This window comes from Paramisgurnus dabryanus, chromosome 21 (assembly GCF_030506205.2).
Source record: "Paramisgurnus dabryanus chromosome 21, PD_genome_1.1, whole genome shotgun sequence".
NCBI classification, from domain to species: domain Eukaryota; kingdom Metazoa; phylum Chordata; class Actinopteri; order Cypriniformes; family Cobitidae; genus Paramisgurnus; species Paramisgurnus dabryanus.
Window position 1 is genome coordinate 12686181 of NC_133357.1, and position 27496 is coordinate 12713676.

The 27496-nt window shown below is 38.3% G+C and overlaps 3 protein-coding genes across 6 annotated transcripts in view; all 3 read left to right on the forward strand.

Annotated features, from left to right (window-relative positions):
- The first annotated feature begins 89 nt into the window (after positions 1–89).
- larp4aa (La ribonucleoprotein 4Aa) lies at positions 90–13774 on the forward strand. Of its 2 annotated transcripts, XM_065285654.2 has the most exons (17): positions 90–707; positions 3791–3917; positions 4029–4160; positions 4299–4386; positions 4502–4638; positions 4732–4835; positions 4912–5022; positions 5118–5171; positions 5314–5526; positions 5740–5843; positions 6082–6123; positions 8959–9165; positions 9249–9300; positions 9397–9555; positions 9646–9770; positions 10271–10463; positions 10619–13774. In XM_065285654.2, the coding sequence occupies exons 1-17, from the start codon at positions 594–596 to the stop codon at positions 11003–11005; spliced, it is 2349 nt and encodes a 782-aa protein (XP_065141726.1). In that variant the 5' UTR covers positions 90–593; the 3' UTR covers positions 11006–13774. The 2 variants fall into 2 exon arrangements, with proteins under 2 accessions (XP_065141726.1, XP_065141727.1); XM_065285655.2 differs by lacking the exon at positions 6082–6123.
- Positions 13775–15874: 2100 nt separating this feature from the next.
- asb8 (ankyrin repeat and SOCS box containing 8) lies at positions 15875–22823 on the forward strand. 3 transcript variants are annotated; one of them, XM_065285657.2, is made up of 4 exons: positions 15875–16034; positions 16790–16974; positions 17064–17168; positions 21118–22823. In XM_065285657.2, the coding sequence occupies exons 2-4, from the start codon at positions 16846–16848 to the stop codon at positions 21751–21753; spliced, it is 870 nt and encodes a 289-aa protein (XP_065141729.1). In that variant the 5' UTR covers positions 15875–16034; positions 16790–16845; the 3' UTR covers positions 21754–22823. The 3 variants fall into 3 exon arrangements, with proteins under 3 accessions (XP_065141729.1, XP_065141730.1, XP_065141728.1); XM_065285658.2 differs by having other exon boundaries at positions 15890–16049; XM_065285656.2 differs by having other exon boundaries at positions 15892–16123.
- Positions 22824–24675: 1852 nt separating this feature from the next.
- The window catches only part of atf7a (activating transcription factor 7a), a 29988-nt gene continuing 27167 nt past the window's right edge, over positions 24676–27496 (forward strand). The window contains exon 1 of the mRNA XM_065285660.2: positions 24676–24759. The gene's annotated coding sequence lies outside the window, so the exon portion shown is untranslated. The remainder of the gene's footprint in view (positions 24760–27496) is intronic.

The window sequence follows — 27496 nt, forward strand, 5'->3', positions numbered from 1 at the left end:
AAGAAAGTGTGGAAAAGAGGTACTTTTATTATAGAAAATGCTTTTATTTTGGCACGCAGCCTCCTGTCGGCCATTGCTCTAGCCGGAAGTTGAGCAGATCAACTTCAGAGGGTATCAAGAGGTCGCTGAGGAGTGTGGGACGGTGGCGGACTCTGTTAATGTCTGCCTACTCATTGGTAAGGTGCGTGTCCCCTGCGTCCGTGTCGGTCGCCCGTTTAGGATTGCGCCTTATGACACTATTGCTCGTTTAAAACGCAAGGAAGGCACGTTGGGAACGAAATCGGAATTTTCCGCGCTTGCGCTGTCATTTTCGTTTGTCGGTTCACCAACGTTGGAGCTTGCGCCGTAATTGTCGATGCATTGATAGCTAGCCAGCTAGTTAGCAGGAGAACTAGCCCATTCGGTGGTTAACCAGTCAGCTGAAACTCTGAACTGTCATTACCTCACGCTTAGTACGTTCATTTTCCCCAACCGAACCGTTTAATACTTACTGTACATATCCTGGTGTATTAACGAACGACTCAATCGGCAAAAGGGTGACTCGTGGGGGGCAGGGAGAGACCGACGGAGGCGCAGTGAGCCAGGAGCGGCCGATGAGTTCAGACCAGGGCGGAGAGCCGCAGCTGCAGGAGGAGGCTGAGCCGGGACCCAAAACCCGTGGGGAGGAAGAGATCACACCCGGGACCGGGGGAGACTCAGGCGTCATGGTAAGTCCAGGCCTCTTGATTTGATAACGTTAAGCGCCCTCACGCCCCCCTCCCCAACAGGATGATCGGTCTTTGGCCGTTGCCCTTCTTAAAAATAGGGTCATAGTATGATTGCTCGCTATATAAGGCCATCGGTCGGTTTACACAGCGGATCTGCAAGCTTGCAAGCTTTGACATTACCTAAATTACAACCTGGCCACGACGTTGAAGATTCTTCGTGTTGGGAATTGACAGGACGATTCATTAATCTCTTAGTTGGCCTGCATACAAAAGCCATCTTAAATCTGCGGCTAAACTTTGAAAGTGCGCATCGTGTTTGTGGTTTTAAGATTGCTGCGGTATTCCCTTCCTCCTCTGTCTCAGTCAGACGTGTTGTTTGCTGATTAAAGCTGTCAAGCATGTCAGGAGTTTAGCCGGCTAAGTCGCTAGCCCATATGCTAGCAAAATACACGGATATGAGCAGTTTCTTTAGTTTTTGCCGATTAATTTTTTTCTTTGGTCTGGAGAAACAGACTTTAGTCAATATTATCCAATAGTAAACCCCACTGTAATTCACAAGCATTTAACAAAAATGTATTGGGTGGCCTCGTTTTATAAGCTTATTCACGCAGTCATATGACACACATGAGCTGCCGAGTTAAAATCAACCATATTAAACAAACTCTTAATAATATCTACTTAGCGCTTTCACATTTCTGAACCTGATTGGATCAATTTAAAGAGACACACTTATTTTTAGCTTGTTGTATTAGCTATAAGCCGATTTCCTTATTATAAATGTATACATGTAACGAATCCTGCACTGCTGGTTGGGAGGACCCGTAGCAACTTTGTGTTAAAAAAAATAAAAATAAGGTGCCCGTTTTAGGACTAGTTGGTGATATGATCATCATGGGTTACCTCACACATACATTTGTGCAGGGATCATAAAGGGTCTTTTACTGCCTGTGTTTGGGTCACACGAAGATCAACAGCTGTTTTTGAAAGCGTTTGTATGAATGTTGTGTGTTGTAGCAGGTGGTTAGTGGCGCCCTCGTGGGCACGTGAAATGACACGGTGTTAGTTATTTTGCTGCACAATTTGTAGTAAATATATTGAACGTTGTTTTGATAATTGTGCACGTTTGAACCCACATACACCAATACGCATGTTAATCATGTTGATATTGTTCAGGCTATAAACAAATGACTAGTAGAAAAACATTTATCGCAATTCGAGTATTGTATGTCTATTTCAATTTGCTTTCTAAACGCATTTAATACAATAAACCCAATTTGTATTTACTGGCGTTTGATCCGACTTGAAAAGGTTAAATATAATTATAACTTAGAAACTCCACGAGCTGTTATCTTGGCTGACGTACCTTGCGTCCGACAGTGACGTAGGACTCCGCTTTGGCGGTTTATGTGCGGAAGACAAGAGCCATGTGCTTCTGCTGGCCTCGCGCTGCCATTGTGTGTGTGTTTTGAATGAAGTTTCTACCTTCAGTCATTTGCTACGCGATGGACTGAAGTGGAAAAAAATACAGTTTGGTCCTAGAGCACAGTTTACAGTAACATACCGCTTTATACGTCAGTTTAAATAGGCGGAAATGCTGTTGTTTCTTGAGGTGATGTAATGTAGATTCTCATGCTTGTTTTTAAGAGAGGCCACGCAGTTGTGTTAAACAGCTAAACTTACTTTTAATTTAATTAATGTGTAACCGTAAAATTGTTCTTATCATCTTCATTACTTTGTAATGTTGGTAATGCATTCAAAATGGCACAATAGACTGAAGTGCTTACTTTTAAGTCATGTTAAACAATCCTCACTAGGTACATTTGGGTTGCTTTTGAAGTGAGGTGAACTGGTGTCATGGAAACGCCTGTTAAGTGGTCTGGTCTGTCAACTGGCTGTCACTCATGACAAGTAAACAAACCCTTAGGTCATGGCAACAACAGGGGAGGGGTTTAACTCAATGTATCTATAGAGAAAAAGACCAATGTATTTCAGATATGTTCCCCTCTTTCCTAATCAGTCATTAGGATGCAGGACTTTGGCTCCTGAATGAGAGATAACAAGACCAGTATGCTTAAACACAGCCATACTTTATTAAATGTTTAATGTAGATTTAAAGAAATTAATGTTAAAGGGACACTCCACTTTTTTAAAAATATTCTCATGTTCCAGCTCCCCTAGAGTTAAACATTTGATTTGGAATCCATTTAGGGTCTGGCGTTAGCACTTTTAGCATAGCTTAGCACAATCCATTGAATCTGATTAGACCATTAGCATTGCGCCTAAAAAATACCCAAAGAGTTTTGATATTTTTCCAATTAAAAACTTGACTCTTCTGTAGTTACATCGTGTACTAAGACCAACGGAAAATTAAAAGTTGCAATTTTCTAGGCAGATATGGCTAGGAACTATACTCTCATTCTGGTGTAATAATCAAGGACTTTGCTGCTGTAACATGGCTGCAGGAGGTGCAATGATATTACGCACTGCCCGAAAATAGTCCCCTGCCATTAAAAGTTACTAAGGGGACTATTTTCGGCTGCTGCGTAATATCATTGCGCCTCTTGCAGCCATGTTACAGCAGCAACGTTCTTGATTATTACACCAGAATGAGAGTATAGTTCCTAGCCATAGTAAAAATATGTTAGCCTCTAGGAATGTGTCCGTATAAGGAGCAGGTTCGATCCCTGGGAATACACATACCGAAAAATTTATCGATTCATTGTATTGGAAGTTACTTTGGTGAAAATCGTCTACAAAAATGCATGAATCTAATCCTCTGTGTATAAACATTGACCAAATTTGTGTTTTGTTTGGTCCCTCACTTCCGCCAATACAGTTTAATGATTTTAATGACATCATTCTCCACTTCAGCTGCAAATTTCAGACTGAGCCAAACTAAACGCTACTGGCTATTATAAAAAGGGGATGAGCCACTCAATATGTTCTGCCTTAACTTTGTTTTAAGGAAAATTCGTTCCTGTATGCATCGAAGAAAGCTGCACATTTCAAATCACTTTCGTGGGTTTTAAAAAAATCTTGTTTAAGGAATCCCATGCATTACCTGTAATTGTAATTTTTTTCAGGTCACTGCTAAAGGAGCTGGTCTAAACCCTAATGCCAAGGTGTGGCAGGAGATCCCTGCAACACAAACTGAGGCTCCTGCGGATGACACTGAGGCCTCCCCCTGGTCCCAGAACAATATGGCTGAAGGTAATAGAAATTTCTACATTTTTTGGGTGGCAGATTTTATAGGACTATGATGACTGTACAATAAAAAGTTATTTAGCTTAACTGAATTTCTATGTTTACTTGCATTTATAGGTAAACAATACACACCAGGCTTTTCCCCAATAGAGAACCACAGCATCTCTAATGCTGTAGTCGGTGTGGTGAATGGTATGGATCCCCCTGACCAAAGCTTCTCGGTTTGTGATCACACTACAGCAACTAATGGTATGTTACTGTCAATAATTCTTGCACTATTTATAATATGATGAATGCATAAATGTTAATGTAGCATTGTTATTCGTCTTTATCCAACAAACATGTCTTGGGATTGTCTTGTAATGTTGACGCATTATTTGTACATAGTGGAGTCCAAGATCCCTGAGGAACAGCCTCTCTCTGAGGAGTCTTTGCGCGAGTCTCTTAAAAAAGAACTGGAGTTTTGTTTCTCCAGGTAAGTGCTGTCTTGTAATGCATTTAAGCTTTCAATTTCATGCTAGTAAACAGCACTTCACAGCCACTCTCCACCCATTAACTGCATTTTCTGGTGCTTCGCTTACATTCCACAGGGAGAACTTATCTAAGGATCTTTATCTAATATCTCAAATGGACAGTGACCAGTTTGTCCCCATTTGGACTATTGCCAGCATGGAAGGAATCAAAGTCCTCACAACTGACATGGACCTGATACTAGAAGTCCTGCGATGTAAGTGTTTATTTTACCTTTGTTCTCGAATTAAGTTCTGGGTCTTGCATCTTTTCATGCTCACGGTTTACTTCAAACCCCAAATTTCTACAGCATCTCCTATGGTCCAAGTTGACGAGAAGGGGGAGAAAGTGCGGCCAAATCACAAGCGTTGCATCATTATTCTACGAGAAGTCCCGGAGACGACACCTGTTGAGGTACCAAATGTAGCCAAGAATCTTGGTATGCCTGCGATGTCGTTGTAGCCTCTTAAGTCTATGTTTTGTGCACCAGGAAGTGGAAGCCTTGTTTAAAAATGACGACTGTCCTAAAGTAATAAGTGTGGAGTTTGCACATAACAACAACTGGTATATTACATTCCAATCCGATACAGATGCTCAACAGGTATGGACATTTGTATTAAATCAGTTCATTTGCAGATACAATGAATTGCATTCCATTTAAATTAAAACTGATGCATTTTTCTTACCTCCATACAGGCATACAGATATTTAAGGGAAGAAGTAAAGACATTTCAGGGAAAACCAATTATGGTATGTTCATATGTGTTTCTTGACAAAGATTAAAGGTGCTTACAGCATTAATATTGCACTATAATATAGGAGTAGACCAAACAAAGCAAGAAGCCTATTTGGCTGGTCTACAGCTACACATCTTGTTTTTTTCTGTCTTCAGGCCAGAATTAAAGCCATCAACACATTCTTTGCCAAGAATGGTTACCGCAGCCTGGACTGCAGTGTCTACCCTCAGCAATCTCATACACAGTCCCAGTACAGCTCCCCTCTCTTCATGCAGCCCGTTTACAGTCCCCAGCAGCAGTACCCACTGTATGGCATAGTACCCCCGACCTGGACACCATCTCCGACTCCATACTTTGAGACTCCTCTGGTATTACTTGTTTTAAAGTTGATTTTTACTTTAAATGGATTTGCAAATAATTACAAATGCTGAGAGTAAAAATGAGAGATCCATCACATAGACCCAGCCATATAAGGAGTGGAGCAATACAGAATTTCAAAATAAAAGTGCCTTTTGCATGAGTCTGTGCTTGCTTTGCTTGCTTGTTTGTTGTATACAAGTAAGATGTTGTGTTTTCCACAGGCACCTTTTCCCAACAGTGGTTTCGTCAATGGCTTTAGCTCACCTGGACACTACAAAAATGGCTCAAATTCTCTTAACCTTGGCCGTCCGTTCAGCAGGAACCGGTAGGTGAAGTTACGGTGTTTCATTTTGGCATTAAATGGGTCTTATTCCTTTTATTTGAGCATAAATGTAACCTTATATACGGGTTTTGTAAAGATTATCCTATACTCAGATTTCCTTTTTTTTATATTTAAACATCAGGAAGTGTATGAGTTGCATTCAAGTACAAAGTTAAAGCTAGTGTAAAAATTTAGGTCAAAGTAGATCATTTGGATATTGTTTTTCTTACTGTTCCCACAGTGTTCCACTCTATTCAAGAAAGAATGTTATAAATGCCTTCAGGTACAACTTTAAAAACTTCAAATATCATATCAGTTTAATCATCAATCCATTCTTACGGTGTTCCCCAGACATCTAAATTATTAGCTTTGCTGTTCAGCAACCCCAACAAAAATTCTGGATGACTAACAAAATAAATGGGCCATGATCAATAAACTAATATGGTGGCAGATTATAATAGCTGGGTTTTCATTAAAGATTTGCATTATTAGATTTGCGTTATTTTCTAAATGTTGACAAGAAACCGAATCCGAAATGACATCGTTTCCCTTAACCGATGATATGCGACTTAAATATAATTTAGTTGTCTTGCTACAAGTCAATAAAAAACCCATTGCGACAGGTGTGTTTGACTTTACATGGCACCGCGCAGACCGACATACGGATGACATCAAAATACAGCGAAACAGAGCAAACAATGCAAAATCGCTGTATTTTTATGTCATGTGCTTGTCGATTCTTGTCGACATCGGCTGTGGCTGGCATTTACGTCAGGCATGGCTGATCACGTGTCGTTTGCTTGCTTTATCGCATTAAACATGATTTGTTAGATGTAAGCTACGTAAAAAGTGAATTATACTGTTTTGAATGTCTGTGTATGAGCATGAGTGGAACTAAAGAGGCTTACATCATCTATTTTTACAAGAATAAAGTTCAACATAAGCATAAATTATTTAAATACCAATGTAGTGGGGTCTACGTTTTTTTCATTTCTATTTCCAAGCGGATATAAAATGAGAACTATATTGTATAGTGGCTAGGCTAAATGCTAACACATTTATGATTTGCTGTACAATGATTAAGTGCAAGCTTTGAGAAAAGATAGCATAAATTATTTAAATACCAATGTAGTGGGGTCTACGTTTTTTTCATTTCTATTTCCATTTTATTTTGATGAAGATGACACAATATAACATCGCGACTACATGAAAAGTGCTTTAACTATTATAAAAATATAGATTTGTGAGCATTTGTGGAACTGAGGGCGTGGAAATAAACACGAAACACACAAGATTGTTGTCATGTGGTGATTCCGACCAATCGTGAAACAGCTGTGTCGTTGTTACAGCCCGTGCAGCTCCTCTTCGCAAACTGCGCTGGCTAACTCAGGCGGCTGATCTCGAATCGCTCTTGCGGTACTTAAAAACCATATGACACGGTCGCGTGCCTGCAGCGCCAGCTTAAGTTGGACAAAATTACTAACCGTAATGTACTGCTTCAAGTCAGCCACCGATCGATCTGCGCAGCGCCGCATGAAGTCGAACACACCTATACTGTGCCATATTGAAAGAATGATCATGTGACTTTTACTCACATCAGGTGACCAGTAAGTGTGGAAAACCGTTTCCACTGCAGTTTTGGGGTATATTCCTTTTTCAAATTGCCTGAAAAACCATCTCACTTGAACGAAATAATTTTTACCAATATGATTGTCAGGTTTTCATTGGATGTATTTTTAATACGCTTTTTCAAATTCAACATTTTAAAGGAAAACACCACCATTTTTCAATATTTTACTATGTGCTTACCTCCACTTTGACAAATTAATACATACCTATCTTTTTTCAATGCATGCACTTAATCTTTGTACAGCACGTCGTGAATGTGTTAACATTTAGGTACCATTCATTCCTTAGGATCCAAACAGCGATGAATTTAGAAACCACTAAACACTTCCATGTTTTTTTTATTTTTAAGTAGATACACGAGTAAGGTGGCTCAAAATAAATTGTGGCAATTTTTTTAAGCGGATATAAAATGAGAACTATATTGTATAGTGGCTAGGCTAAATGCTAACACATTTATGATTTGCTGTACAATGATTAAGTGCAAGCTTTGAGAAAATATAGGTATGTATTAATTCATCTAAGTTGAGGTAAGAACGTAGTAAAATATTTAAAACTGTGGTGTTTTCCTTGAAGCAATGGAAATGCAGCTAATGATTTTTGTAATTCAGGTTCATAATCCTGCATAATGTAAAAAATAGAATGACTTTATTTATCTTTAAATGTTGCTTTTATTCTTATACTATATAGTAATATAGTTCATTCATATAATATGTAATATAGTAATATTTTAGGCATAGTATTATTATTATTGTTTGATTATCGTGGACGAAGTACAGTTTTATAATACTAAGTTTCATATTTTCATTGTAAACTAACATTATGTTGTGTTTGATGTCTTTAACTATGGGTCAAACTCAACATTGAAATCATTACACTAACAGCTTTATAATGTTGAATGATCTCCTTGAGCAGTGTTCAAGCATTGCAGACCATGTTTTATTTTATGCAAAGAAGAATAAAATTTGAATTAGGCTGTCAAACGAAATGTTGATTACCCCAATTTTTTTATGCTCGATTAATAAACTTGTTTCCCTGAAGTATCTAACAAATAAGAACCGAAAATAACAGAACATAATAGGTCCTGTACTTTCACACATGTGATGGCAGGACAGAGCTTCTTGTTGTATGAAAGAAGTGTGAGTGAAATGAACAGTTGTTGAACTTTCTGTAATGAAATGATAAATAATCCACTATGAGAGTCAACCACACTAAATACCAAAATCTGAATCACTAATAGTTTGACAATAAAACGTTTCCAAATCATGATCCATAGAGGAAAAAGTAGAGATGGATATCAGTGTTAGTACACTGCCAGGAGAAGGTGCAGTGATTTTGAAAGCCAAAATTTGCCTATTCATTTATGTTGGTTAATTGCATGCTGCCTGATGATTGAAATATCACTTCTATCCAGCCAGTCCCTGTTTAGGTGACAATCTGTGTGTTGACACTGTTGCAGATTTTATCCAGACTTCTGTTTTACTTTAAATAGGAACCACGTAAAGCCTCAAACGAGGACTAATGATGGACTGTCTTCCACTGTGAACCCCGTGGCTCTTGTAGATGGACTGCCTGGCCTACACAGTCCACAGCTTTCCAACAGCAGTGGACCAGTGCTACCATCCACTGAGCTTAACTCTTCTTTCTCACACCTCGCTTCCAATGAGTCAGCTGATGATGGTACCTTGGGACGTGGAAGGTTTGTAGAGGTTTTTACTAGAAAACAACAACATATTGATGACACCACAGTGTTCACGGTTTTTGTTAAATCTTGCGTTTTAGGAGAACGACGTACAGAGGCACTCGAAGACGACGAGATGATGACCGCACGGCAGTAATACATTTTTTTTAATATATAAATGATATACATTTATTCATGTTAACTGATTTTTACTTTTTATCAATACTTTATTACTTTTTGTTTCACCAGAAACCAGTTTCTCTGTCTCAAGTAAAAATCCCACCCCCCAAGTTTGACCTGGCTGCCTCCAACTTCCCTCCGCTGCCTGGATGCTCTGCCAGTCCGCAGGGGGAGCCTGTGTTGGAGAACCGCCTCTCTGATGTTGTACGTGGCCTGAATAGGGACAAGGTTAGTTTGGAGATTACGGCAACATTTTGATAGTGTGGCCACTCATGTTGGTTTTGTTTGTTTATTGCTTCTGATTTGATTTCTGTGTAGCAACAGGATACAAACAAAGAGTCCACTGTGAGTCCCACAGGCCCAGCCACAGAGGAGACCGTCTCTAGGTCCATCCAGCCTGTAGTCAAGACAACTGCGCATGTCCCTGACCCTGTGACCTCCAGGTTATTATATGCTACATTTTAATGGGACATTCCACATGAAAATATGCTCATTTTCCAGCTCTCCTAGAGTTAAACATTTGATTCTTACAGTTTTGAAATCCATTCAGCTGATCTCCGGGTCTGGCGCTACCACTTTTGGCATAGCTTAGCACAATCCATTGAATTTAATTAGACCGTTAGCATCGCGCTAAAAAATAACCAAAGAGTTTTGATATTTTTCCTATTTAAAACTTGACTATTCTGTTTTAATGTTAGCGATGCTAAGAGTCTAATCAGATTCAATGGATTGTGCTAAGCTATGCTAAAAGCGCTAGTGCCAGACTCGGATATCAGCTGAATGGATTCCAAAACGAGAAGAATCAAATGTTTAACTCTAGGGGAGCTGGAAAATTAGCATATTTTCGAAAAAAGTGGAGTGTCCCTTTAAACATACAGGGTCATTTTAGCAGTAAGTAGAATTTGGAGGGCCTCCATTTAATTTCCCTTACCTATATTTGCAGCTCGAACCCCCTGGAAAAGAAACTGGAGAAGGCGGAGCCTCCTGTCTATAAAGAGATGCCTGTGACTTCTGCCCCCGTCGCAGTGGTGACACCCACCCCTTCACAAACAGCACCTGGTCCGAAGCTTCAGTCCAACTCGACCACTCCTGCAGCCCCCCAGTCTAACACCGCCCCCTCAAGTACCCCGGTGCTGGTGAGTAATTATAGATCATTTCACAGCCCAACAATTATAATAAGGGAGGCCAAGCAGAGAAGATATGAGAGGTTATCAAAGCTGTGGTGCAGAGGGTTGTGCATGAGCTCTGCAAAACGATTGTTTTCTTACTTTCCTCTTTTATTTTTTATTAGGAACCACGCAAGCTCAGTTATGCTGAAGTATGTCAGCGACCCCCTAAGGATCCCCCTCCTCCAGCACCTGCTTCCAGCCCCAACAATGCAACAGCACAGCCTCTAAGAGAGCTGCGTGTCAACAAGGTGGACGAGCAGCCCACCAGCCCTGCAAACAAACCGGAGCGGCCTCAGGAAACGGGGGGTAACTGCAAGGCCAGGGAGGGCCGACCGGCCCGTGACTCCCAAGGCTTTAGCCGCAGCAACGGACCCCCCAGAGCCAATACAGGGGGGTTCAAGCTACGCGAGCAGCAGAGACGCCCTCCTTTTGGCCATCGCGGTTCCCCCCAGGGAGGTTCCAGACACACTGGAAAAGAGCAGAACATCCCACCCATATCGCCAAAGTAAAGACTATGAAAAGAAATCCTTAATGTATGAATATTTACCACACACACATATATTAAGATATATATGTAAATATATATAAATATATATATAAAGAGATGAAATATGATATAAAAGTCCAAATTTAAAATGGTATTCACCTCTTCTGCCTGGAGCACTTCCAGAGGAAAAGTCTCATGAAGTGACAATGCACAGACTGGGGTATCCAGGCAAACGGGCATCAGAAATTGAAAGCAGTTAATGCTTGCTGAAGGACGCCATCATATAGGAAAAAAACACTTTATGCTTCTAACTGGACAATGTCCCTTCAGAATGTAAATCCATGCTTTTTTTGTGGTTGTCCCTTGAAAGGAGGATCGGCCTCTCTTAGCTCTTTTATGAGGTGAAAAAGCAGGTGGTCCGATGACCTCATTGATGATGAGATTGATTGGTGGTCCGCAAAAGAGCATATGCACTAAGAAATGGAACATGCATAAAATATGTGTCATGTATCTATACAAAGAAATCACTTTGACATGCAACGATTCATCTTTTTTCATTTCTTTTTGGTTGCTTCGTTTGCAATCATAGGACACCGGGGATATGACCTTAGGGTGGTTTGACCGTGTAAATGAGAAATGGTTTGCTGTAGAGTTAATTTAGTTTTGGGAAATAGATCCCAAATATATTCTATGATGAGAGCTTGAGTGGATAGCTTTGCATATATCTTTAAGGGGTGACAGTGAGGTTTGGTCTGGAGTTTTGCATTAGTTTGTGTGACATACTGTAGATTTTGGTAATTCTGTATGCTGCAAGAATCTGATCGCTCGAATTGAAATAAACAACAAGCATTACAGGCTGGATAAAGATCAGCTTTAAACCTTGTTAATGATTCTAATATAAAGCTTCCTGTCACTTCATAAAGTCAAAGCGTGCCAGTTATGATGCTTGCTTATGTGTCACTGATTTGCTGATGGGTGATTGTTTATTTTTTATTTTTAAGTAGTTAGAGTAACCAACAGCCTGTGAATAATAACTTTTAACAGTCAGGTACATAGGCACTCATACTTTGTCATCTCAGATATTTCTTTTATCTTATTTTTTTTGTATTGTCCTCCCTGAACTGCTTCTACTCTTACAAAAATTAACCATGTTTTTTTTATTTGTAGTAAAACCATGGTTAATTTTCATAAGGGTAAGCGTGCTCGGATAACCTGATGATCAGTCAGACTACGTTTACAACATGGTGGTGGTTTGGTTTTTAATGCGAGGAAGAGTCTAGAATCAAGATTGTCAAGTTAATGTGTTTCTTTATCATAAGCGATTTCAAGATGGTTGGTGAGCTGTGGATAGATTGGATGGTCATAGTGATATAGGTCATAAAAGACTAAAGTTTAGTCCTGTCCGTTATTGATGAGCCTGATACAGTGAAAATAACAAAATATGGTAACCTCTGATATATCAATGCTTGCTGCAATTGATTCAAAATTAGGGCTCAATCAGCGCACCTATTTTTGTTTTTGTTGGGCCTTTGCTGGGCAGAAGAGTCCGTAGTAGGCCTACTGGTCCCTGTTAAAATCATGCTAAAAAGATGATTAGTTATTTTTGGTCATGCACGTATTTAACGCTCAGAGTTGATTCTCTGGCTCAGGATGACAAATCTCATCTCGCTGTCCATTCCTGTTAGTTACAGCATCGTCACACTTTTCTATGAACTTCCAACTTGGCAACGCTTTAATATTGTAAATACCAGGCACAGTCATTTCATGCCATTTTGTAGTTTTAAGGTGACGAGGTTCGTAGGAGAATTGAATGTTAAAACGCTCGGTGTCCCGTGAATGTGTCCTCCATGAATTGTAATACAATTTTCTTATTTAAGCTATTATGTTTCTTCCCTAAAGAGTGTTTTTGACTGTTGACAAACAGCAATATCTGGGGAATAATCCTCTTGAAACAAGGTTTCTTATAGGTCTGCCATTGTAACGTGAGTGTCTTCGTTGCTTTTGCCAATGCCAGTGTATTGATTCTGATAGGGTGGCATGTGTTTTGGCAATTACAGATTGACAGTAGCTTTTGTAGGTGGTACCTGACAGTGACTGAGTTGTGCGAAAACCATTAACTTGAGGAATGTGAGAAGCAGGGATGCGTTCACTACAAAAGAAAGCGCTGTAATGAATTGGTGCTGTTATTTGGAAGTTTAATCAGGAGGATACAGTATTGCTGTTAAATTCATTGTAAGTATTGCTTTTAAAATTTGATTTTAATTTATTTTAATCCTGCTGTCCATCCCCCACACAACCCCCTATACTTGTAACTTGTTATCATGACTATGTACAATGAGATATTGGGAGAAAATCACAGATTTAACATATTTGTATATTTTTTTTTGAAATTTCAGCCGAGAAAATACTTGATGCATTTACTAGAGGCTTAGTAATGCGGTAAATAACACATCACTGGGGCTTTTTTTCTTGTTTTCATTAATGAATATGAGCAGCTAGTGGTTTAGCATAATGAAATGCACTAACTTGTTAAAAAACCCTTATTGTTATGTAATGTGAAATTATACTAGGAGCATAAGGTAATGATATTGATGTTGACAGGCTTGCAAAAATCTACCGAAAATAGCAAATTTCTCTTTAATGTTTGGGTTATTATTGTTAATTGATTTAGGGGTTGGTGTGGCAAAGGGGAAAATTATATAACATTGGATTGAAGTGTACGAGACACTAAATTCTAGCTGTCTGCATAAAATGTCACAAAAAGAAAATAAATTATTTTGTTTTGGCCTTACAGTTTTGTCTGGTTTATTTTTATAGATTACTCATCTTTGTTGGTGTCAAACTGGTTCATTTTTGCATTTTAAAGTGAGATTTGTGCCAATACCGAAAAATCTATTTTCTCTAAAGAAGTTGACTTTACAAATCGTATTTTAGTCATATTTTCTTAAAAATTTCAGTCACCTAAAGTCATAATTAAAAAGTTTTTTTTTTTAAATTTTGGGGTATTTTTTTGCAAATCACTTCGTTGTTGTTGTTTTTTTATTTACGTGCCTTCATAATCTTTAATCAAAAACAAATCTCCCATCCTTGAAATTATCTCTCTTTATTTCTGGTCACAAGGAATGGTGGGAGGGCGGGGACGAGAAAAGATTGCAGCGATTAGCAAATAGCAACATGACTTCAACTTCCAATGATCCAATCAATTCTCAATGGACGAATTCAAGTCCTGCCCTACCTTTTTTCCATTTTTACCATTAATTTCACTCCGATACGTCACAACTTGGAAAGAGACAACCGCTACTTCCGTTTTATTGTGACTTTAAAATCACCACAAATTTAAAATGAAAAACTGTAGTTTGTTTTAGGACAGTGGTTCTCAAACTTTTTCGGCGTGTATGATGCATCCCTTCGTGGCCCCCGTAAAGAAAGTGTATGACATAAAACTTAAAATTTGAATGAAACAAAACCCATTCAATTAAACAATGTAGTGCTGTTGGTTAGTAGCCTTACTTTTCTGAGGTTTAGTTGCACATGTATTTATGATTTAATGATGTATTTTTTATGTCTACATTGGGGCACACTGGCACAATCTCAGGCCCCCCAGCTTGAAAACATTTAGAATATTTTGGTATTTTTTACAAATGGCTTATATGTGAACTTAATTATTTTGTAAAAAAATCATATGCCCTAATAATCTTTAATAAAAAGCAAATCCCCCTCCTCAAAACGATCTCTCTTTACTTCCGTTCATACGGTATGGCAGGTGGGTGGAGTCCCTGAAAAAAATAGCAGTGATTAGCAGCACGACTCGACTTTAAACCATCCAGTTCTCGATGGACGAATTCAAATCCAGCCTTGCCTTATTTCATTTCAGAAGCCAGTTTTACTCGGATATACCACAGGGAAAAAATACAAATGTTACTTCTGTTTCATGGTGACTAAGTAATTATTTACCACAAGGGTCTCCTAGTTAAAATGCTGATTTTTGCCAAGTGAGAGATGTCCTCAGGGCAACATATTGTGTTGACCCAAGGACAACATTTTTCTAAATAAAACCTAAACCCACCCCAACCCTAACCATAACCATACCCTAAATCAGAGGGACATGATAAGTGAAAAACAATGGTCTAGAAACAGCTAATCCTAGTTGTAAGCTTAAACTGAAAACAAACTTATTTCTGAAATCTGATTGGTTGATTGAAATGTTGTTCCAGGGTCAACATAATGTTGCCCTGAGGACATAAACCACTTGGCAAAATCAGGAGAGCCTTTTAGGTGCCTCACTCCATCTGTATGAGCCCCATAGCTGCACAGTGTTAAAGGGATAGTTCACCCAAAAATGGAAATTCTGTCATCATTTACTTACTCTTGTATTGTTACAAACCTGTATAAATTTCTTTGTTCGGGTGAACACAAAGATATTTTAGAAAAGTTTGTAACTAAACCAATCAGGAGCTCCTTTGACTTCCAAAGTATTCTTTTTTCCTACTTTAAAGGTGAGTGGGTTCTTCAGAACAAAGAAATTTTTACAGGTTTGTGTCAACATGAGAGTGAGTAAATGATGACAGAATTTTCATATTTTGGTGAACTATCCCTTTAAGTGAAAAAATCTCATATAAGCTTTAAAAATGCAATTTACATTAACTTCTTGTTGTGAGCGTCTCGCTTTGCAGAGCACCAATTATTGCTTATTTTAAAGTGGACTGTAACAGGATACAGAAAACACCAAAATACAGTGTGGTGTGGTTTGCAGTGACATTTACTTAGGGGTCCTCAGCATAGGGCCAATCATGTCTATATTTGGCAAGAACAGAATGGTATGTCAAGCATGGTCTCTCACACATACAGAAGAGGAATCTAATTATAGCAGCATTTCTATTCCAGCCGAGTGACAAATATATTTCGTCGATAAAACAAACGGTAAAGGTAATTTTGAAACAAGTATGTCCTCGTTGTCGTTTGTCATAGATCACTTCCTCTCATGACGTCACCGTGTTTATGAGCAGACTCGCGCGTTAGCTACAGGCAGCAGCTGTTTTCACTTTGTGGAGGTACTGATTCAAAACGTAATCATTATAATCATATATTTTACATATTGGTTTTTGTTTTTCCATGCACTTGTGTTTAAGAAGATCGAGAGGTAAGGAAATGTCATTTCATGTAAGCTAATATATTTCGTGTTAGCTAGCAGCTAATTCACTCCGGTAGGGCATATACAACCGTATGCGATAAATAAAAATGCAACGCAGTCTTTTTCTGAAAACCATTTATTTACAACCGGTCATTTGTTTTCACTTACAACATCTGTGAAACTATCATATATAAGACTCTGTATTCTTGTTTAAGCTATGTTTTGGATTACTGACCTGTCATGATACGACCTTTTGTTGACAGGATATAACAAGAGGTGGCGAACAGTAAACAGCGTTTATGGTGTATTGCGTCATGTGTATTAACATATTGCATAACTTACATGTTTTAATCGGCGTTTAACATGCTTGATCGAGCGTATCAAACAGGGAAATAACTATATGTTATAAATATAAGCATTGTCATTGATTGCTAAAGCTTGTTATTTCTAGCTAGACTTAACCACTTTGTTCTTTGATATAAATCTTTGTATTTTTGAATTAAATAATACTTAATCTTGCCCTGCTAGCTTCTCTAAACAATACAGCGACAATAATGACACGAGAACATACACACGTCAGATAGAGCACACGCCCATTTTAAACAATTGGATTTTTGTATGTGCTATTTTTATTAATAGATTTATTAATGAGTTATTTTGTGTCCAATTTCACAGCCATCTCATTTCGGTGTGGCATCACCCGGTCTGGGTGAAATGTCCTTTAGTTCCACATGAGCTCTACTATGTGGTACATCATGCAGAGTATTCAAAGCAAATACTCACTGTCGGAAAGACTCATTCGGACTATAGCAGCTATTCGTTCTTTTCCACATGATAATGTGGAAGATCTTATACGTAGGGTGAGTTGGGCTGCTGTGGCTTACATAAATTGTTATGTCTCTTAGATTGTCAACAAGTTGTTGTTTTGATAATATGTCTCTTTTTACAGGGGGCGGATGTGAACAGGATGCATGGTACATTGAAGCCCCTGCACTGTGCCTGTATGGTGGCAGATGCTGATTGTGTGGAGCTTTTGCTGGAGAAAGGCGCAGAGGTACAATGTGCAAGATATAGTCATAACAAGCTCATATACAAGCTCATAAAAATATATTATATGTTAATAACATTTCATATATTTTTAATGAGCTTGTATCTATTTTTTTCCCACGTGTTGAGCGAGTCACAAGCAAGCAACACGCACAAAACATTATCCCACTATCTTATGATTCACTACATATTCATGTTGTTTACATTATAATATGCACTTAAGCGCCGATCACCAACAAAACACAGACATTTGATGCAGTTTTACTTACCGTCTATGGCTCAAGTTTGGACCAGTGTTGGGGTAACATGCATTACAAGTAACATGCATTACGTAATAATATAACTTTTCTGAAGTAAAGTAACGCATTACTTTATAAATGTACACATTAATATTTGAGTTTCTTTTATAAAAAAGTAATGCAAGTTACTTTTCAGTTTAATCAATTTGATAAAAGTAAATTTATGTTCTGAATTAAACTGAATGTAGTCACGTAGAATACTGCACTTTATGCCTGTGCGTATGAACGGAACAGTCAGTAACGAAGTTTGCAGGCCAGAGCTTGACATTTTGCAATGGAAATATGCAATTTCTAAATGCAGAACTTCTGCAAGACCTGAATGAGATCAAGCCTTAGCCAAGTAAGGAAAAAGTAATGCAAAAGTAACTTTAAAGTAATGTAAGTATTACTTTCCATGAAAAGTAACTAAGTAATGCAATTAGTTACTTTTTTGGGGAGTAACTTAAAGGGGACAGAGAATGAAAAACCATTTTTACCTTGTGGGTAGACTACCATTATTCAACAAAGACATTCACAAACATACAAAAAGTGCTAAACAAGCTTAACATCTCAGTCTCATAGAAATTCCTCTTTTAGAAATGTCAGCCAGAAAACGGCCCAATCTGAAAAACTGATGCTTATGACATCACAGGCATCTAACTGCCCCTCCACTTTAAAATAATTGGCTACATTTTTTGAGTGGCAGCAAAGTCAGCCAATCAGTAATAAGATTGCAAGTTGAGGCATTAGGGGGAGCCAAATAGGTGCAAAACCACTTGTTTAAAATCCCCAACCTTAACTCTTTCCCCGCCAATGACGAGATTTTCCGTCTTTCCGCAATACCGCTATTATCCACCAGGTGGCGCCCTTCCGCAACTTTTTAAAACCGGAAGTATTGCCCTATGGCAAGCTACTGCATGTCCGTGTCTGTTTTAAAGATCGCTCTGAATGGGATCTCTATTTAAAGCAACACTAAAGAGTTATTGCTCTTTGCTCCCTCTACAGGTTAGAAGCGTAATTGTTCATTAGCACTGTTGTAAATACTGCAGCATAGCTGGCTCTGATTGGATTGTAGGTCTGCCGTAAAGCAAGTTTTTGTAGTTTTCAATCGAACTACAGGACCACTACCCGACGGTTGGAAACTTCTTTAGTGCGGTTTTGGCCGATAGAGGGCTGCAAAGCGAATGTGAAAGTGCCATTCACCCTGTTTTGAGTGGATGAACCACTGAAACTTTTTTGGAAACGTTATTTTAAGGTAAAAAAAACTCTTTGGTGTTGCTTTAAAGTCCGTCATAAAAATGGAATTATCTCTTTGCTCAAAATATGGTGTTTTTGCAAAAACCTACCCATATTCAAAAGCTGATTGCAAAAGAACTACTGAAGGTAGGATGAAACTGTTTTTTTTGTTTGAAAGCAGAGGGTCTGTTCTTTCATTTGGTATATTGTATGTTTATATATTTACAGAAGAACATTTTCTGGAAGGCATTAAACTTTGGTGAAAATCATGAAAACCGCTGGCGCTGGCTGGCAACTTTTTTTAAAAACGCTGGCGGTGAAAGAGTTAATAGAGCTATCTGAGAGAGGTTTTTAGGAAGCGTCTTAGGCATTACAGACCCAAACAAAACATTTTTTGTCTACATTTCACATCACAGAACAAGGATAAATACTCCGTTCAATCATTCTATGTCACCTTTAATATTGTAATGCATTACTTTTAAAAGTAACTTTCCCCAACACTGGTTGGGACCGCCCTATTTTAACAAAATACAGCGTTAAACACACGCACCGCTCCGCTGCTACCCGGGATAAACAAACTACATTGTTTCCTTAAGGCTGGGTTTTTTGGGAAACTGAACAAGCATTGATTTCATGTCAGCTCTTGGGTTTGTGTGTGCGTGCACTATTCCGGTTAAAGTGTCCATATAAGGAATTCCACTGCACTGAAATTACCCATAAAAGAAATAAAGCAAGATTGTTACGTACCGTAAAACTTCAAATAATAGCCCAGGCTTTTATTTTCCCAAACCTATCGTCACACCAGGCGTCTAAAAGAGATAGGCTTTTATTTGTAATTGTTCCAGCATGACAGCAGGAGGTTACCACATATTACATTTTATTTATAATTTGAATGTTTTTAACAAATTAGTTTGTGTAATAATAATACTCTTAAATTATTGGCAGCATAAATAAAGCAGCGAGGATATGCTTTTTTATTGGTTGTTGCGTGAAATCTTACCCAGATACAACAGTGCTATTTTCTGATTGGCTATTGTGTAGCCTCTTTCTTTTTTTTTGGATTGGCTCGCTCGACTAGAACTCCAGGGGGGACGGGCTTGATAGAGAGAGCAGTGGCCAGATACATTTTGGGCGCTGCAGCTTATTAAATATCATAAATAGTGTTTCCGCGTGAGAAATACAATGTGTGGTGGGAGTGCGTGGATGACATAAGACTGAAAGCCCGTCTATTATCAGACCACAAAACACTACCGGCCCACCAGAAAAAGTCCAGACTCTCCCGATTGCCACTTCGCTACTGTCATCATCACTTCAAACCTGACGACGGACCTTGTTGTGTTGTCATAGTGATGAGTAACGGAACGACTGCGTCTGTCACCTGACATCTACCGGTAATCAAAACTTTAGCGTGTGCAATCTGCACCATAGAACTGGCTTAAACAGACGATCTGACGGGTTTTAGAAGATTAAATACAACCCGAAAAAACAGTCACACCAGGCGTCTAAAAGAGACAGGCGTCTATTTGGGACTCGGATATTATTTTAAGTTTTACGGTATTAATCTTTCATAAAACTTGTACGAACCCTGACGAAGTGCATTCGTCACAGAACTACTCCAAAGTCCAACTTTTTTTGACGCCTTACCTATGTTTAGCTTGAGGAATCCAGCTCTTAAAGGGGACGTATCATAAAAATCTGACTTTTTCTATGTTTAAGTGCTTTAATTGGGTCCCCAGTGCTTCTATCAACCTAGAAAATTTGAAAAAGATCAACCCAGTAACTACACTGTAAAAAAATCAGTAGAAATTACAATGTTATTGCAGCTGGGTTGCCGGTAATTTACCGTAGATTTAAATTTGATATTTACTGGCAAGAGTTTGTTCAAAGTTAAATAAATTTTAAATATTAACAAGTCTTTATCTTTACAGAAAAAAACTATACAATAACAGTCTCATGCAAAGCATTCTGGGAACCAGAAATCATCATCAACCTTTTTCAGTTTTTTTGCTTCAGATTTTATTTCCCAGAATGTTTTGCTTGATGCTGTTTTTTTTGTTTTACTCTGTAAAGACAAAGACTTGTAAATGTTAAATGTTCATTCAACTTTGAACAAAATTTTGCCAGTAAATAACATAAATTTAAATGTACGGTAAATTACCGGCAACCCAGCTGCAATTTCTACGGATTTTTTTACAGTGTAACAATTCTCTGCAATCATGTAAAACAACAGGTCTACCAAAATATCTGGTAGAAATCTGAAAAAAAGACAAACCAAAACTCGGGTCTTTGGAGGTTAAACGGTTAATAAATCAGAATGCATGAAATAGCTCATGGCTTACTCATGGTTTGTAATAAACGTGTGGTTATAAATGATGTAAAGAAGATTTAAAATAGAAATGATGACCTAACTGGGTCTTTGTATGACATTTCTTGCGCACACAGGTAAACGCTTTGGATGGTTATAACCGCACCGCCTTGCATTATGCAGCAGAGAAGGATGAGGGTTGTGTGGAGCTCTTACTAGAATACGGGGCCCAACCTAATGCACTGGATGGCAACAAGGATACCCCACTGCACTGGGCCGCCTTCAAAGATAACCCAGAGTGTGTACGTGCACTGTTGGAGAGCGGCGCCTGCCCCAATGTCCGTGATTATAATAACGACACGCCCCTCAGTTGGGCGGCCATGAAGGGCAACCTGGAGAGTGTGCGTGTGTTGCTGGAGTACGGAGCTCAAGTCCATGTCATCAACTTAAAGGGCCAGACGCCGATATCACGGCTGGTGGCTCTGTTGGCTCGTGGCTTGGGAACGGAGCAGGAGGAAGAGTGTCTTGAGCTGCTATGCCGTGCCGCCGGGAGGTTTGAGATACGCAGGGCAGACGGCTCTTTACCACGTGAGCTCAGTAAAGATCCCCAGTTACTGGCTCGACTCACTAGCCTGGTGGCTCAGCCACCTTCGTTACGAGCATTGGCGCGGTGCGCTGTGCGTAATAGCCTTGGAGTGCAATTCCTCCCATCTGCGGTGAAACAACTCCCCCTACCAGAATCAGTGAAAGAATATGTGCTCCTCAGAGACTGAGGGAGGAGGGAGAAGACTGGACATGGGGGAGGTAGATGTTATCTGTGTATGTGAACATGTGATTGTAATCAGACTGCAATCTGAAATGTGTATGTCTATATACAGTGAGTGAATAAGTTGGCCATTTTCTTTGTCGTTGTCATTGAGCCAATTTAGCTTTGACAAAAAATATAATTTTGATTTAGGTACAGTAACAGGACTGGAATGTCAGTAATGCATCTGCTAAACCAATGTTGTTTAAAATTGATATCAAATCAATATAGGTAAAAATGAAATCCTTGCAAAAACAAAACCTTTTTGAAATATTATCTATCTACCAGTAAATCATATAAAAACAACTTTTAAAGATTAACATTGCACTTAAGTTATACTACATGACATTTTTTTTTTAAACTTAAAAAGAAATATAAGTTTTTATGTTTGCAGTATGATTTGATTATTATTATTATTTTTTAAATATGTTAAGTTTTAAAGTCAAATAAATAACTTATGTTAAATCTCTATATGATATAATTTTATAAAGTTTTCCAGTCATCAGATTTCCTTTCTGGAAAGCTTGGAAAACTCACAAAGTCACAAATTTGTGGTAAGTGCACAAAGCAACTATAAATGCCTATTACTACCAGTGTCTATTACTGTTCACATGTCACTTTCATAAACTAGTGTATCATGAGTAGTTTTCATGAACACTACTGTTTACTACCTGATTTAGTTTGTTGGAGTGTATTATATATCTTTAATTTTGGTGCTGATGACTGCATTAAATGAGTTGTGGTTTTAGGTTTGAGAGAGAAATGGAATAAATATACCAGGATTTTTTGTGTCAACATTGAGATCGAGATTGTTTTAGCTTGACAAAGTCTTTAACATGTGGTTTGTCATGTTAGCATTGTCTTTTTACATTTTAGCAGACCATCAACAGGATGTCTTAATACTTGTCACATCTTGTGAAACCCAAGAGAGTTTGCAGGCCTGTTTTTATTTCTGTTATATTGAACTATGTAGTGCTTACGGAACTAGTTTTGTGCATGCAGACTAACAAGTAAAAGCCACCTGGCATTGTTCACGTGTATTTGCTGCAATTATTTCCTCAGACCAAATGAATCTTGTTATTAATACATATTTGCCCAACAGTTAAACTCATGACGTGAGATATGGCAGTTTAATTCAATCATGAACCAGTAGAGGGCGCAGGAATACTACATAATTTGACTACTTATGAAAGTATTCATAAAGATGTTGTCCATTTAGCGATTTGCATGTTTATATTTGTTATCGCTGCCTTTTAGGAAGTCATGAAAAATCGCATTGCATACCACAATAATAAACCTTATCATTATTATTAGAGATGCAGCGATACCGATACTGGTATCGGGTATCGGCCTCGATACCACATTTTCTAAAGTACTCGTACTCGTTAAAAGTCACCCCGATACCAGGGATCGATACCACGGTCTGAGAAATGTCTATGTTTGAGTGGCGTGTAAGGGGTTAATGCCTCTTGTGTTGTCCAAAGAGGCAGAGTTTACAACAAACTGGAAAACTAGTCCCTTGTTTTTTTGTTAAATTATATGACTAAAGCTGTTACCTGTAAATTTAAATCATGTTTTTTATTAAGTACTCGGTATCGGTATCGGCAAGTACTGAAATGCAAGTACTCGTACTCGTACTCGTATTCCAAAAAAGTGGTATCGGCGCATCCCTAATTATTATATGCATCACTTATTATTAGCCTAATTTAACAAACCTCACAAGACTGTAGTCACTAATGCAATATTTTATTGATTATTGAATGCAAAAACAATTAATTTCTATGTTATTTAGCCCGGGCTGATTTTTTCTCTGAATAGGAAATTAATTAATGGGAATTATTGTACAGTTTTACTTCGGTGAGTTGTGTTTTCCACTATTCATTATTTAAAGGGGACATATCATGAAAATGTGACTTTTTTCATGTTTAAGGGCTATAATTGGTTCCCCAGTGCTTCTATCAACATAGAAAATATGAAAAAGAATAACACAGTAACTGCAGTCTCTGCATGCATGGAAAAAATGTGGTTCCCCTTGTGATGTCAGAAGAGGATAATGCCGCCCCTTAATCTGCACTATCCAACCATGCCACTGACATTTAGTGCAGAGATCATCTGATTTGCATTTAAAAGGACACCCAAAATGGCACATTTTTGCTCACACCTACAAAGTGGCAATTTTAACATGTTATAATAAATTATCTTTTTGGTATTTTAAGCTAAAACTTCACATATGTACCCTGGGACACAAAATATTTATTTGACTTCTTTAAAAAGTATTGTGAAATGTCCCCTTTAAACTCCTGTTCAAGGACAGGATGTCCTCTTTAAATGAATGTAAATCAGTCAGGAAGGAAGCTAAGTTAGGACTGAATAAAGGCCCTTTCAAACTATCTGCATATTACTGCCTTAGTACATATAAATAAGGCACTATATACATAATATATATGTACAAATATATTGTAAAAAGATGACTAAATCCCTTGTAGTGAAAGCCAGCAAACCTAGGGAAAAAAAGTAAATATGCAGCAATGTACTTGGGGCCTTGATGCATAATGTGAATGATTGCTTTATTTTTTGGCATGGCAAATACAAAAAAGAAATATTAAGAAATGTAAGTTAGGAAGACAGCTAGTAAATACAAGATAATAATTTTTTGTCATTTCAGGAATTCTACCACATTTTTTCACATGTACGTGATTTTGGAAATTCAATTTAAAATCATGTCTTTATAATAGAAGATTTATTGTATGGCTTTTTTAAGAATGTTGAGAAATTACAACAAGCGATCGTTTCTCACTGCTTAAAGGCTAAATGTCCTTGAATTCCTTGATTGAATTTTATACCTTCTTCAGTACACACCCCAGGTGAGGGGTTTCATGTGACGTCAACATCTCGCGATGTTTCACGCGGAGAGGCGTGTCAGATTCCAAGAGAGGAGAGAGAGCGATAGAAAGTGGGATAGAGGGGCGCTGTGGTAAGTTTGTAAACACTCTTCTTATGTCAAAAATCTGCTATCGATGATTGCCTTTAGGTGAAACAATGTTAAAGTTTTATTTAACACGGTTTGAAAGCGTTTTGTGATCGAAAGTAACTTACATGAGGCGACTGGTAGGCTGTCAAACAGGCAATGGGCTGCTAACGAAGTCTGCGCTTACAGGCTGTGTTGCTCGTTTACGGTGGAGCTCTTGACAAGCGAGAGCACAAAATCTAAGCAAGAGAGTTATGATGACGCCGTCATTTATTACTCGGTAATTTGTATAAGCATAAGAATGGGTTCTTCCGACAATAAATAAGGTTCTTTGCGGATGTAAAGTAGTATATCAAACATCACAGCCGCATCGTCGGTTAGTTTATTTTTGTTTAAAAGTACTAAAAAGTGTGCATACATTTTTTAGCGGGGGGAGTATGAGCGGCCTGTAAGCTGGAAGACCGTGAATTCCATTTTTTTGAGTGGGATTTCCTCCGCCAATGAGACGCGACAAATAATTATGATTGACGTTTATGGGAGCGAAACAGTCGTTAGATGTTCTTGATTGACGTACAAGCGACCAATCACATTTACGTTAGGGCGGGCACATGCGGGAAAAGGCTGGTTTTAAAGTTGGCATGTTCGCAAGACATCAAGTTAGCATAGGTTTGCTAAATAGTTAGCGCTGTTTATTTTCGGCGAGGAAACTCACAATGTATTTTTTGTGTTGCGGCAAATCAACACACAAGGTTGAGATTAAATAATAAAGTGTCGGAAAACTATTTTCAAATCGAAACCTGCGACACTCCTTATTAAAGTTACAATAAGTACGTTTCCTACAGAAGTACTTATGTACTTGTAGTTTTATTTACTTCTAGATGTACATTTAATTGTTATGGGTTTAAATAAAGTTAAACTTTTACAGTAAAACTGCCCCTCATATTTTTACCTGTGATGTATACACATTTTTAAATTCACAGCGTTTCAAAGAAAATGTTGTAATAAAATCTATTTTATAGGGCAGATGTATCCCTCAAAGATTTTGCCATGAAGAAATAACCCATTTGTTAGTTAATATCCCACATCAGCACAATGTTAGCTTGTCTTTAAAATTCCACACTTATTTCTTGTTTGTTTAAAAAATATACAGGCACCTGCTATTAATCAGTCCTGTTATCCCATGATAGTTTATATTTGGGCAAGATCTTTACAATACAAACCAAGATAATAATACGAGAAAAAGTCCTTTAAATCATTGCACACAATGCAAAAAGACACTCCCCAAAACATCTTAAAACAATCAACTTCATTTCATCTGCGCGTGTGAATGTCTCATTTCACTACATATAAACACCACCTGTAAGTTTGAGGGCCTGTAATTGTAGATATGTGTCATCTTGACATGGCATTTGTTGAATTCCAATAATGGTACACTTTGAAATGATTGGATGTCCCCATATAATACATCATCCTCTCAGTAGACATATTTGCATGTGCACTACTGAGCGTTTTCACAGCTGTTACAGTAATTGCTTTACAGCTTGAAACGTTGCTTATTGCTTACATCTCTGCCGTGAGGGATCTGCTGTAGCTCACGGCTCCACAATTGCAGGGTTTCTCAGATTGTTGCATTCATTTGCACTTACTTTTTATGCCAGTTCGAGGTCTTTCACATGTTTAAATGTGCTGTTTCAGCGTGCTGCGTCATTTGTTGATTTATGCTCAATAATTGAAAGTCATAACTGGGAATGAAGGATTGTTTTATGATTACAAAAGTTGTTCTGGCAACAGTTGTATGGAGGATATTGTAGTTGACAGCATGCAAAGATGGTTGATCAGATGCAACAATAGCGTACAGCAGACTGTTGTATCTACACAGTAGACATGATAATAGTTAATTCTGCACACCTGGGCTTTTCAGAAATTATGCAATATTTGTTTGCTCGAAAAGGTGTGGCGCAGTCGTGTACTGAGGGATCTCTGGAGAATAATAATGTATGGACAGTGCAGGGGTGGATATTATGAATGAAAAATTTCTTTCGATTCATGTGTTTATTACATTACATTATTTCATTGTAATAATTATTTAGAAAAACCGCAGAATATGCCCAGATGTCCAACTGAACTGAATGAACAACTCTTGCAAGACTGAAATGTTACAGTGCATGTAATGTATATACACAAGCCGCCATTGTTTGCATTGTTTGTAATACTACAGCAGGATCAGATTTTTTTATATGCAGGTGTGCAGATTGTGTGGCATTTATTTGTTCCTTGGCTTGTGTCTAACATTGTAGAACATAATGATCCAAGAGAATTGTCTCTTTCACAGAGAGCAGACTTCTGGACCACATTGTTTATACCAGAATATAAGCCTGGGGGATTGCATTGAGTATTTCCTCAACATGGATTTAGCGACGGGCACACTGCAGTCCTGTAGACATAGATATAAAGTTTCATTTGTTCCCTTTTCCGAAGCTCAGGTTCATGAAGGTTACATAAATCCAGTTTGGTCACAGTGCACGCCCTACACCCTAGATTGCTTGGCCCCTACATGTTTGAGACACAGAACCTTTAACCTTTACCTGTGGGTTATCAAATACCCCTCAGAGGCATTTGTTCCATTCTCTAATTCCTACCTCCCTTTCTGCCAGTCTGTATATGAGGGGTCTTCCTTACTCTCTGGAAGCTCATGCTCTAGATTCCTCATTCTTGGCTCTGGCTGAAGCTATTAATACAGTTT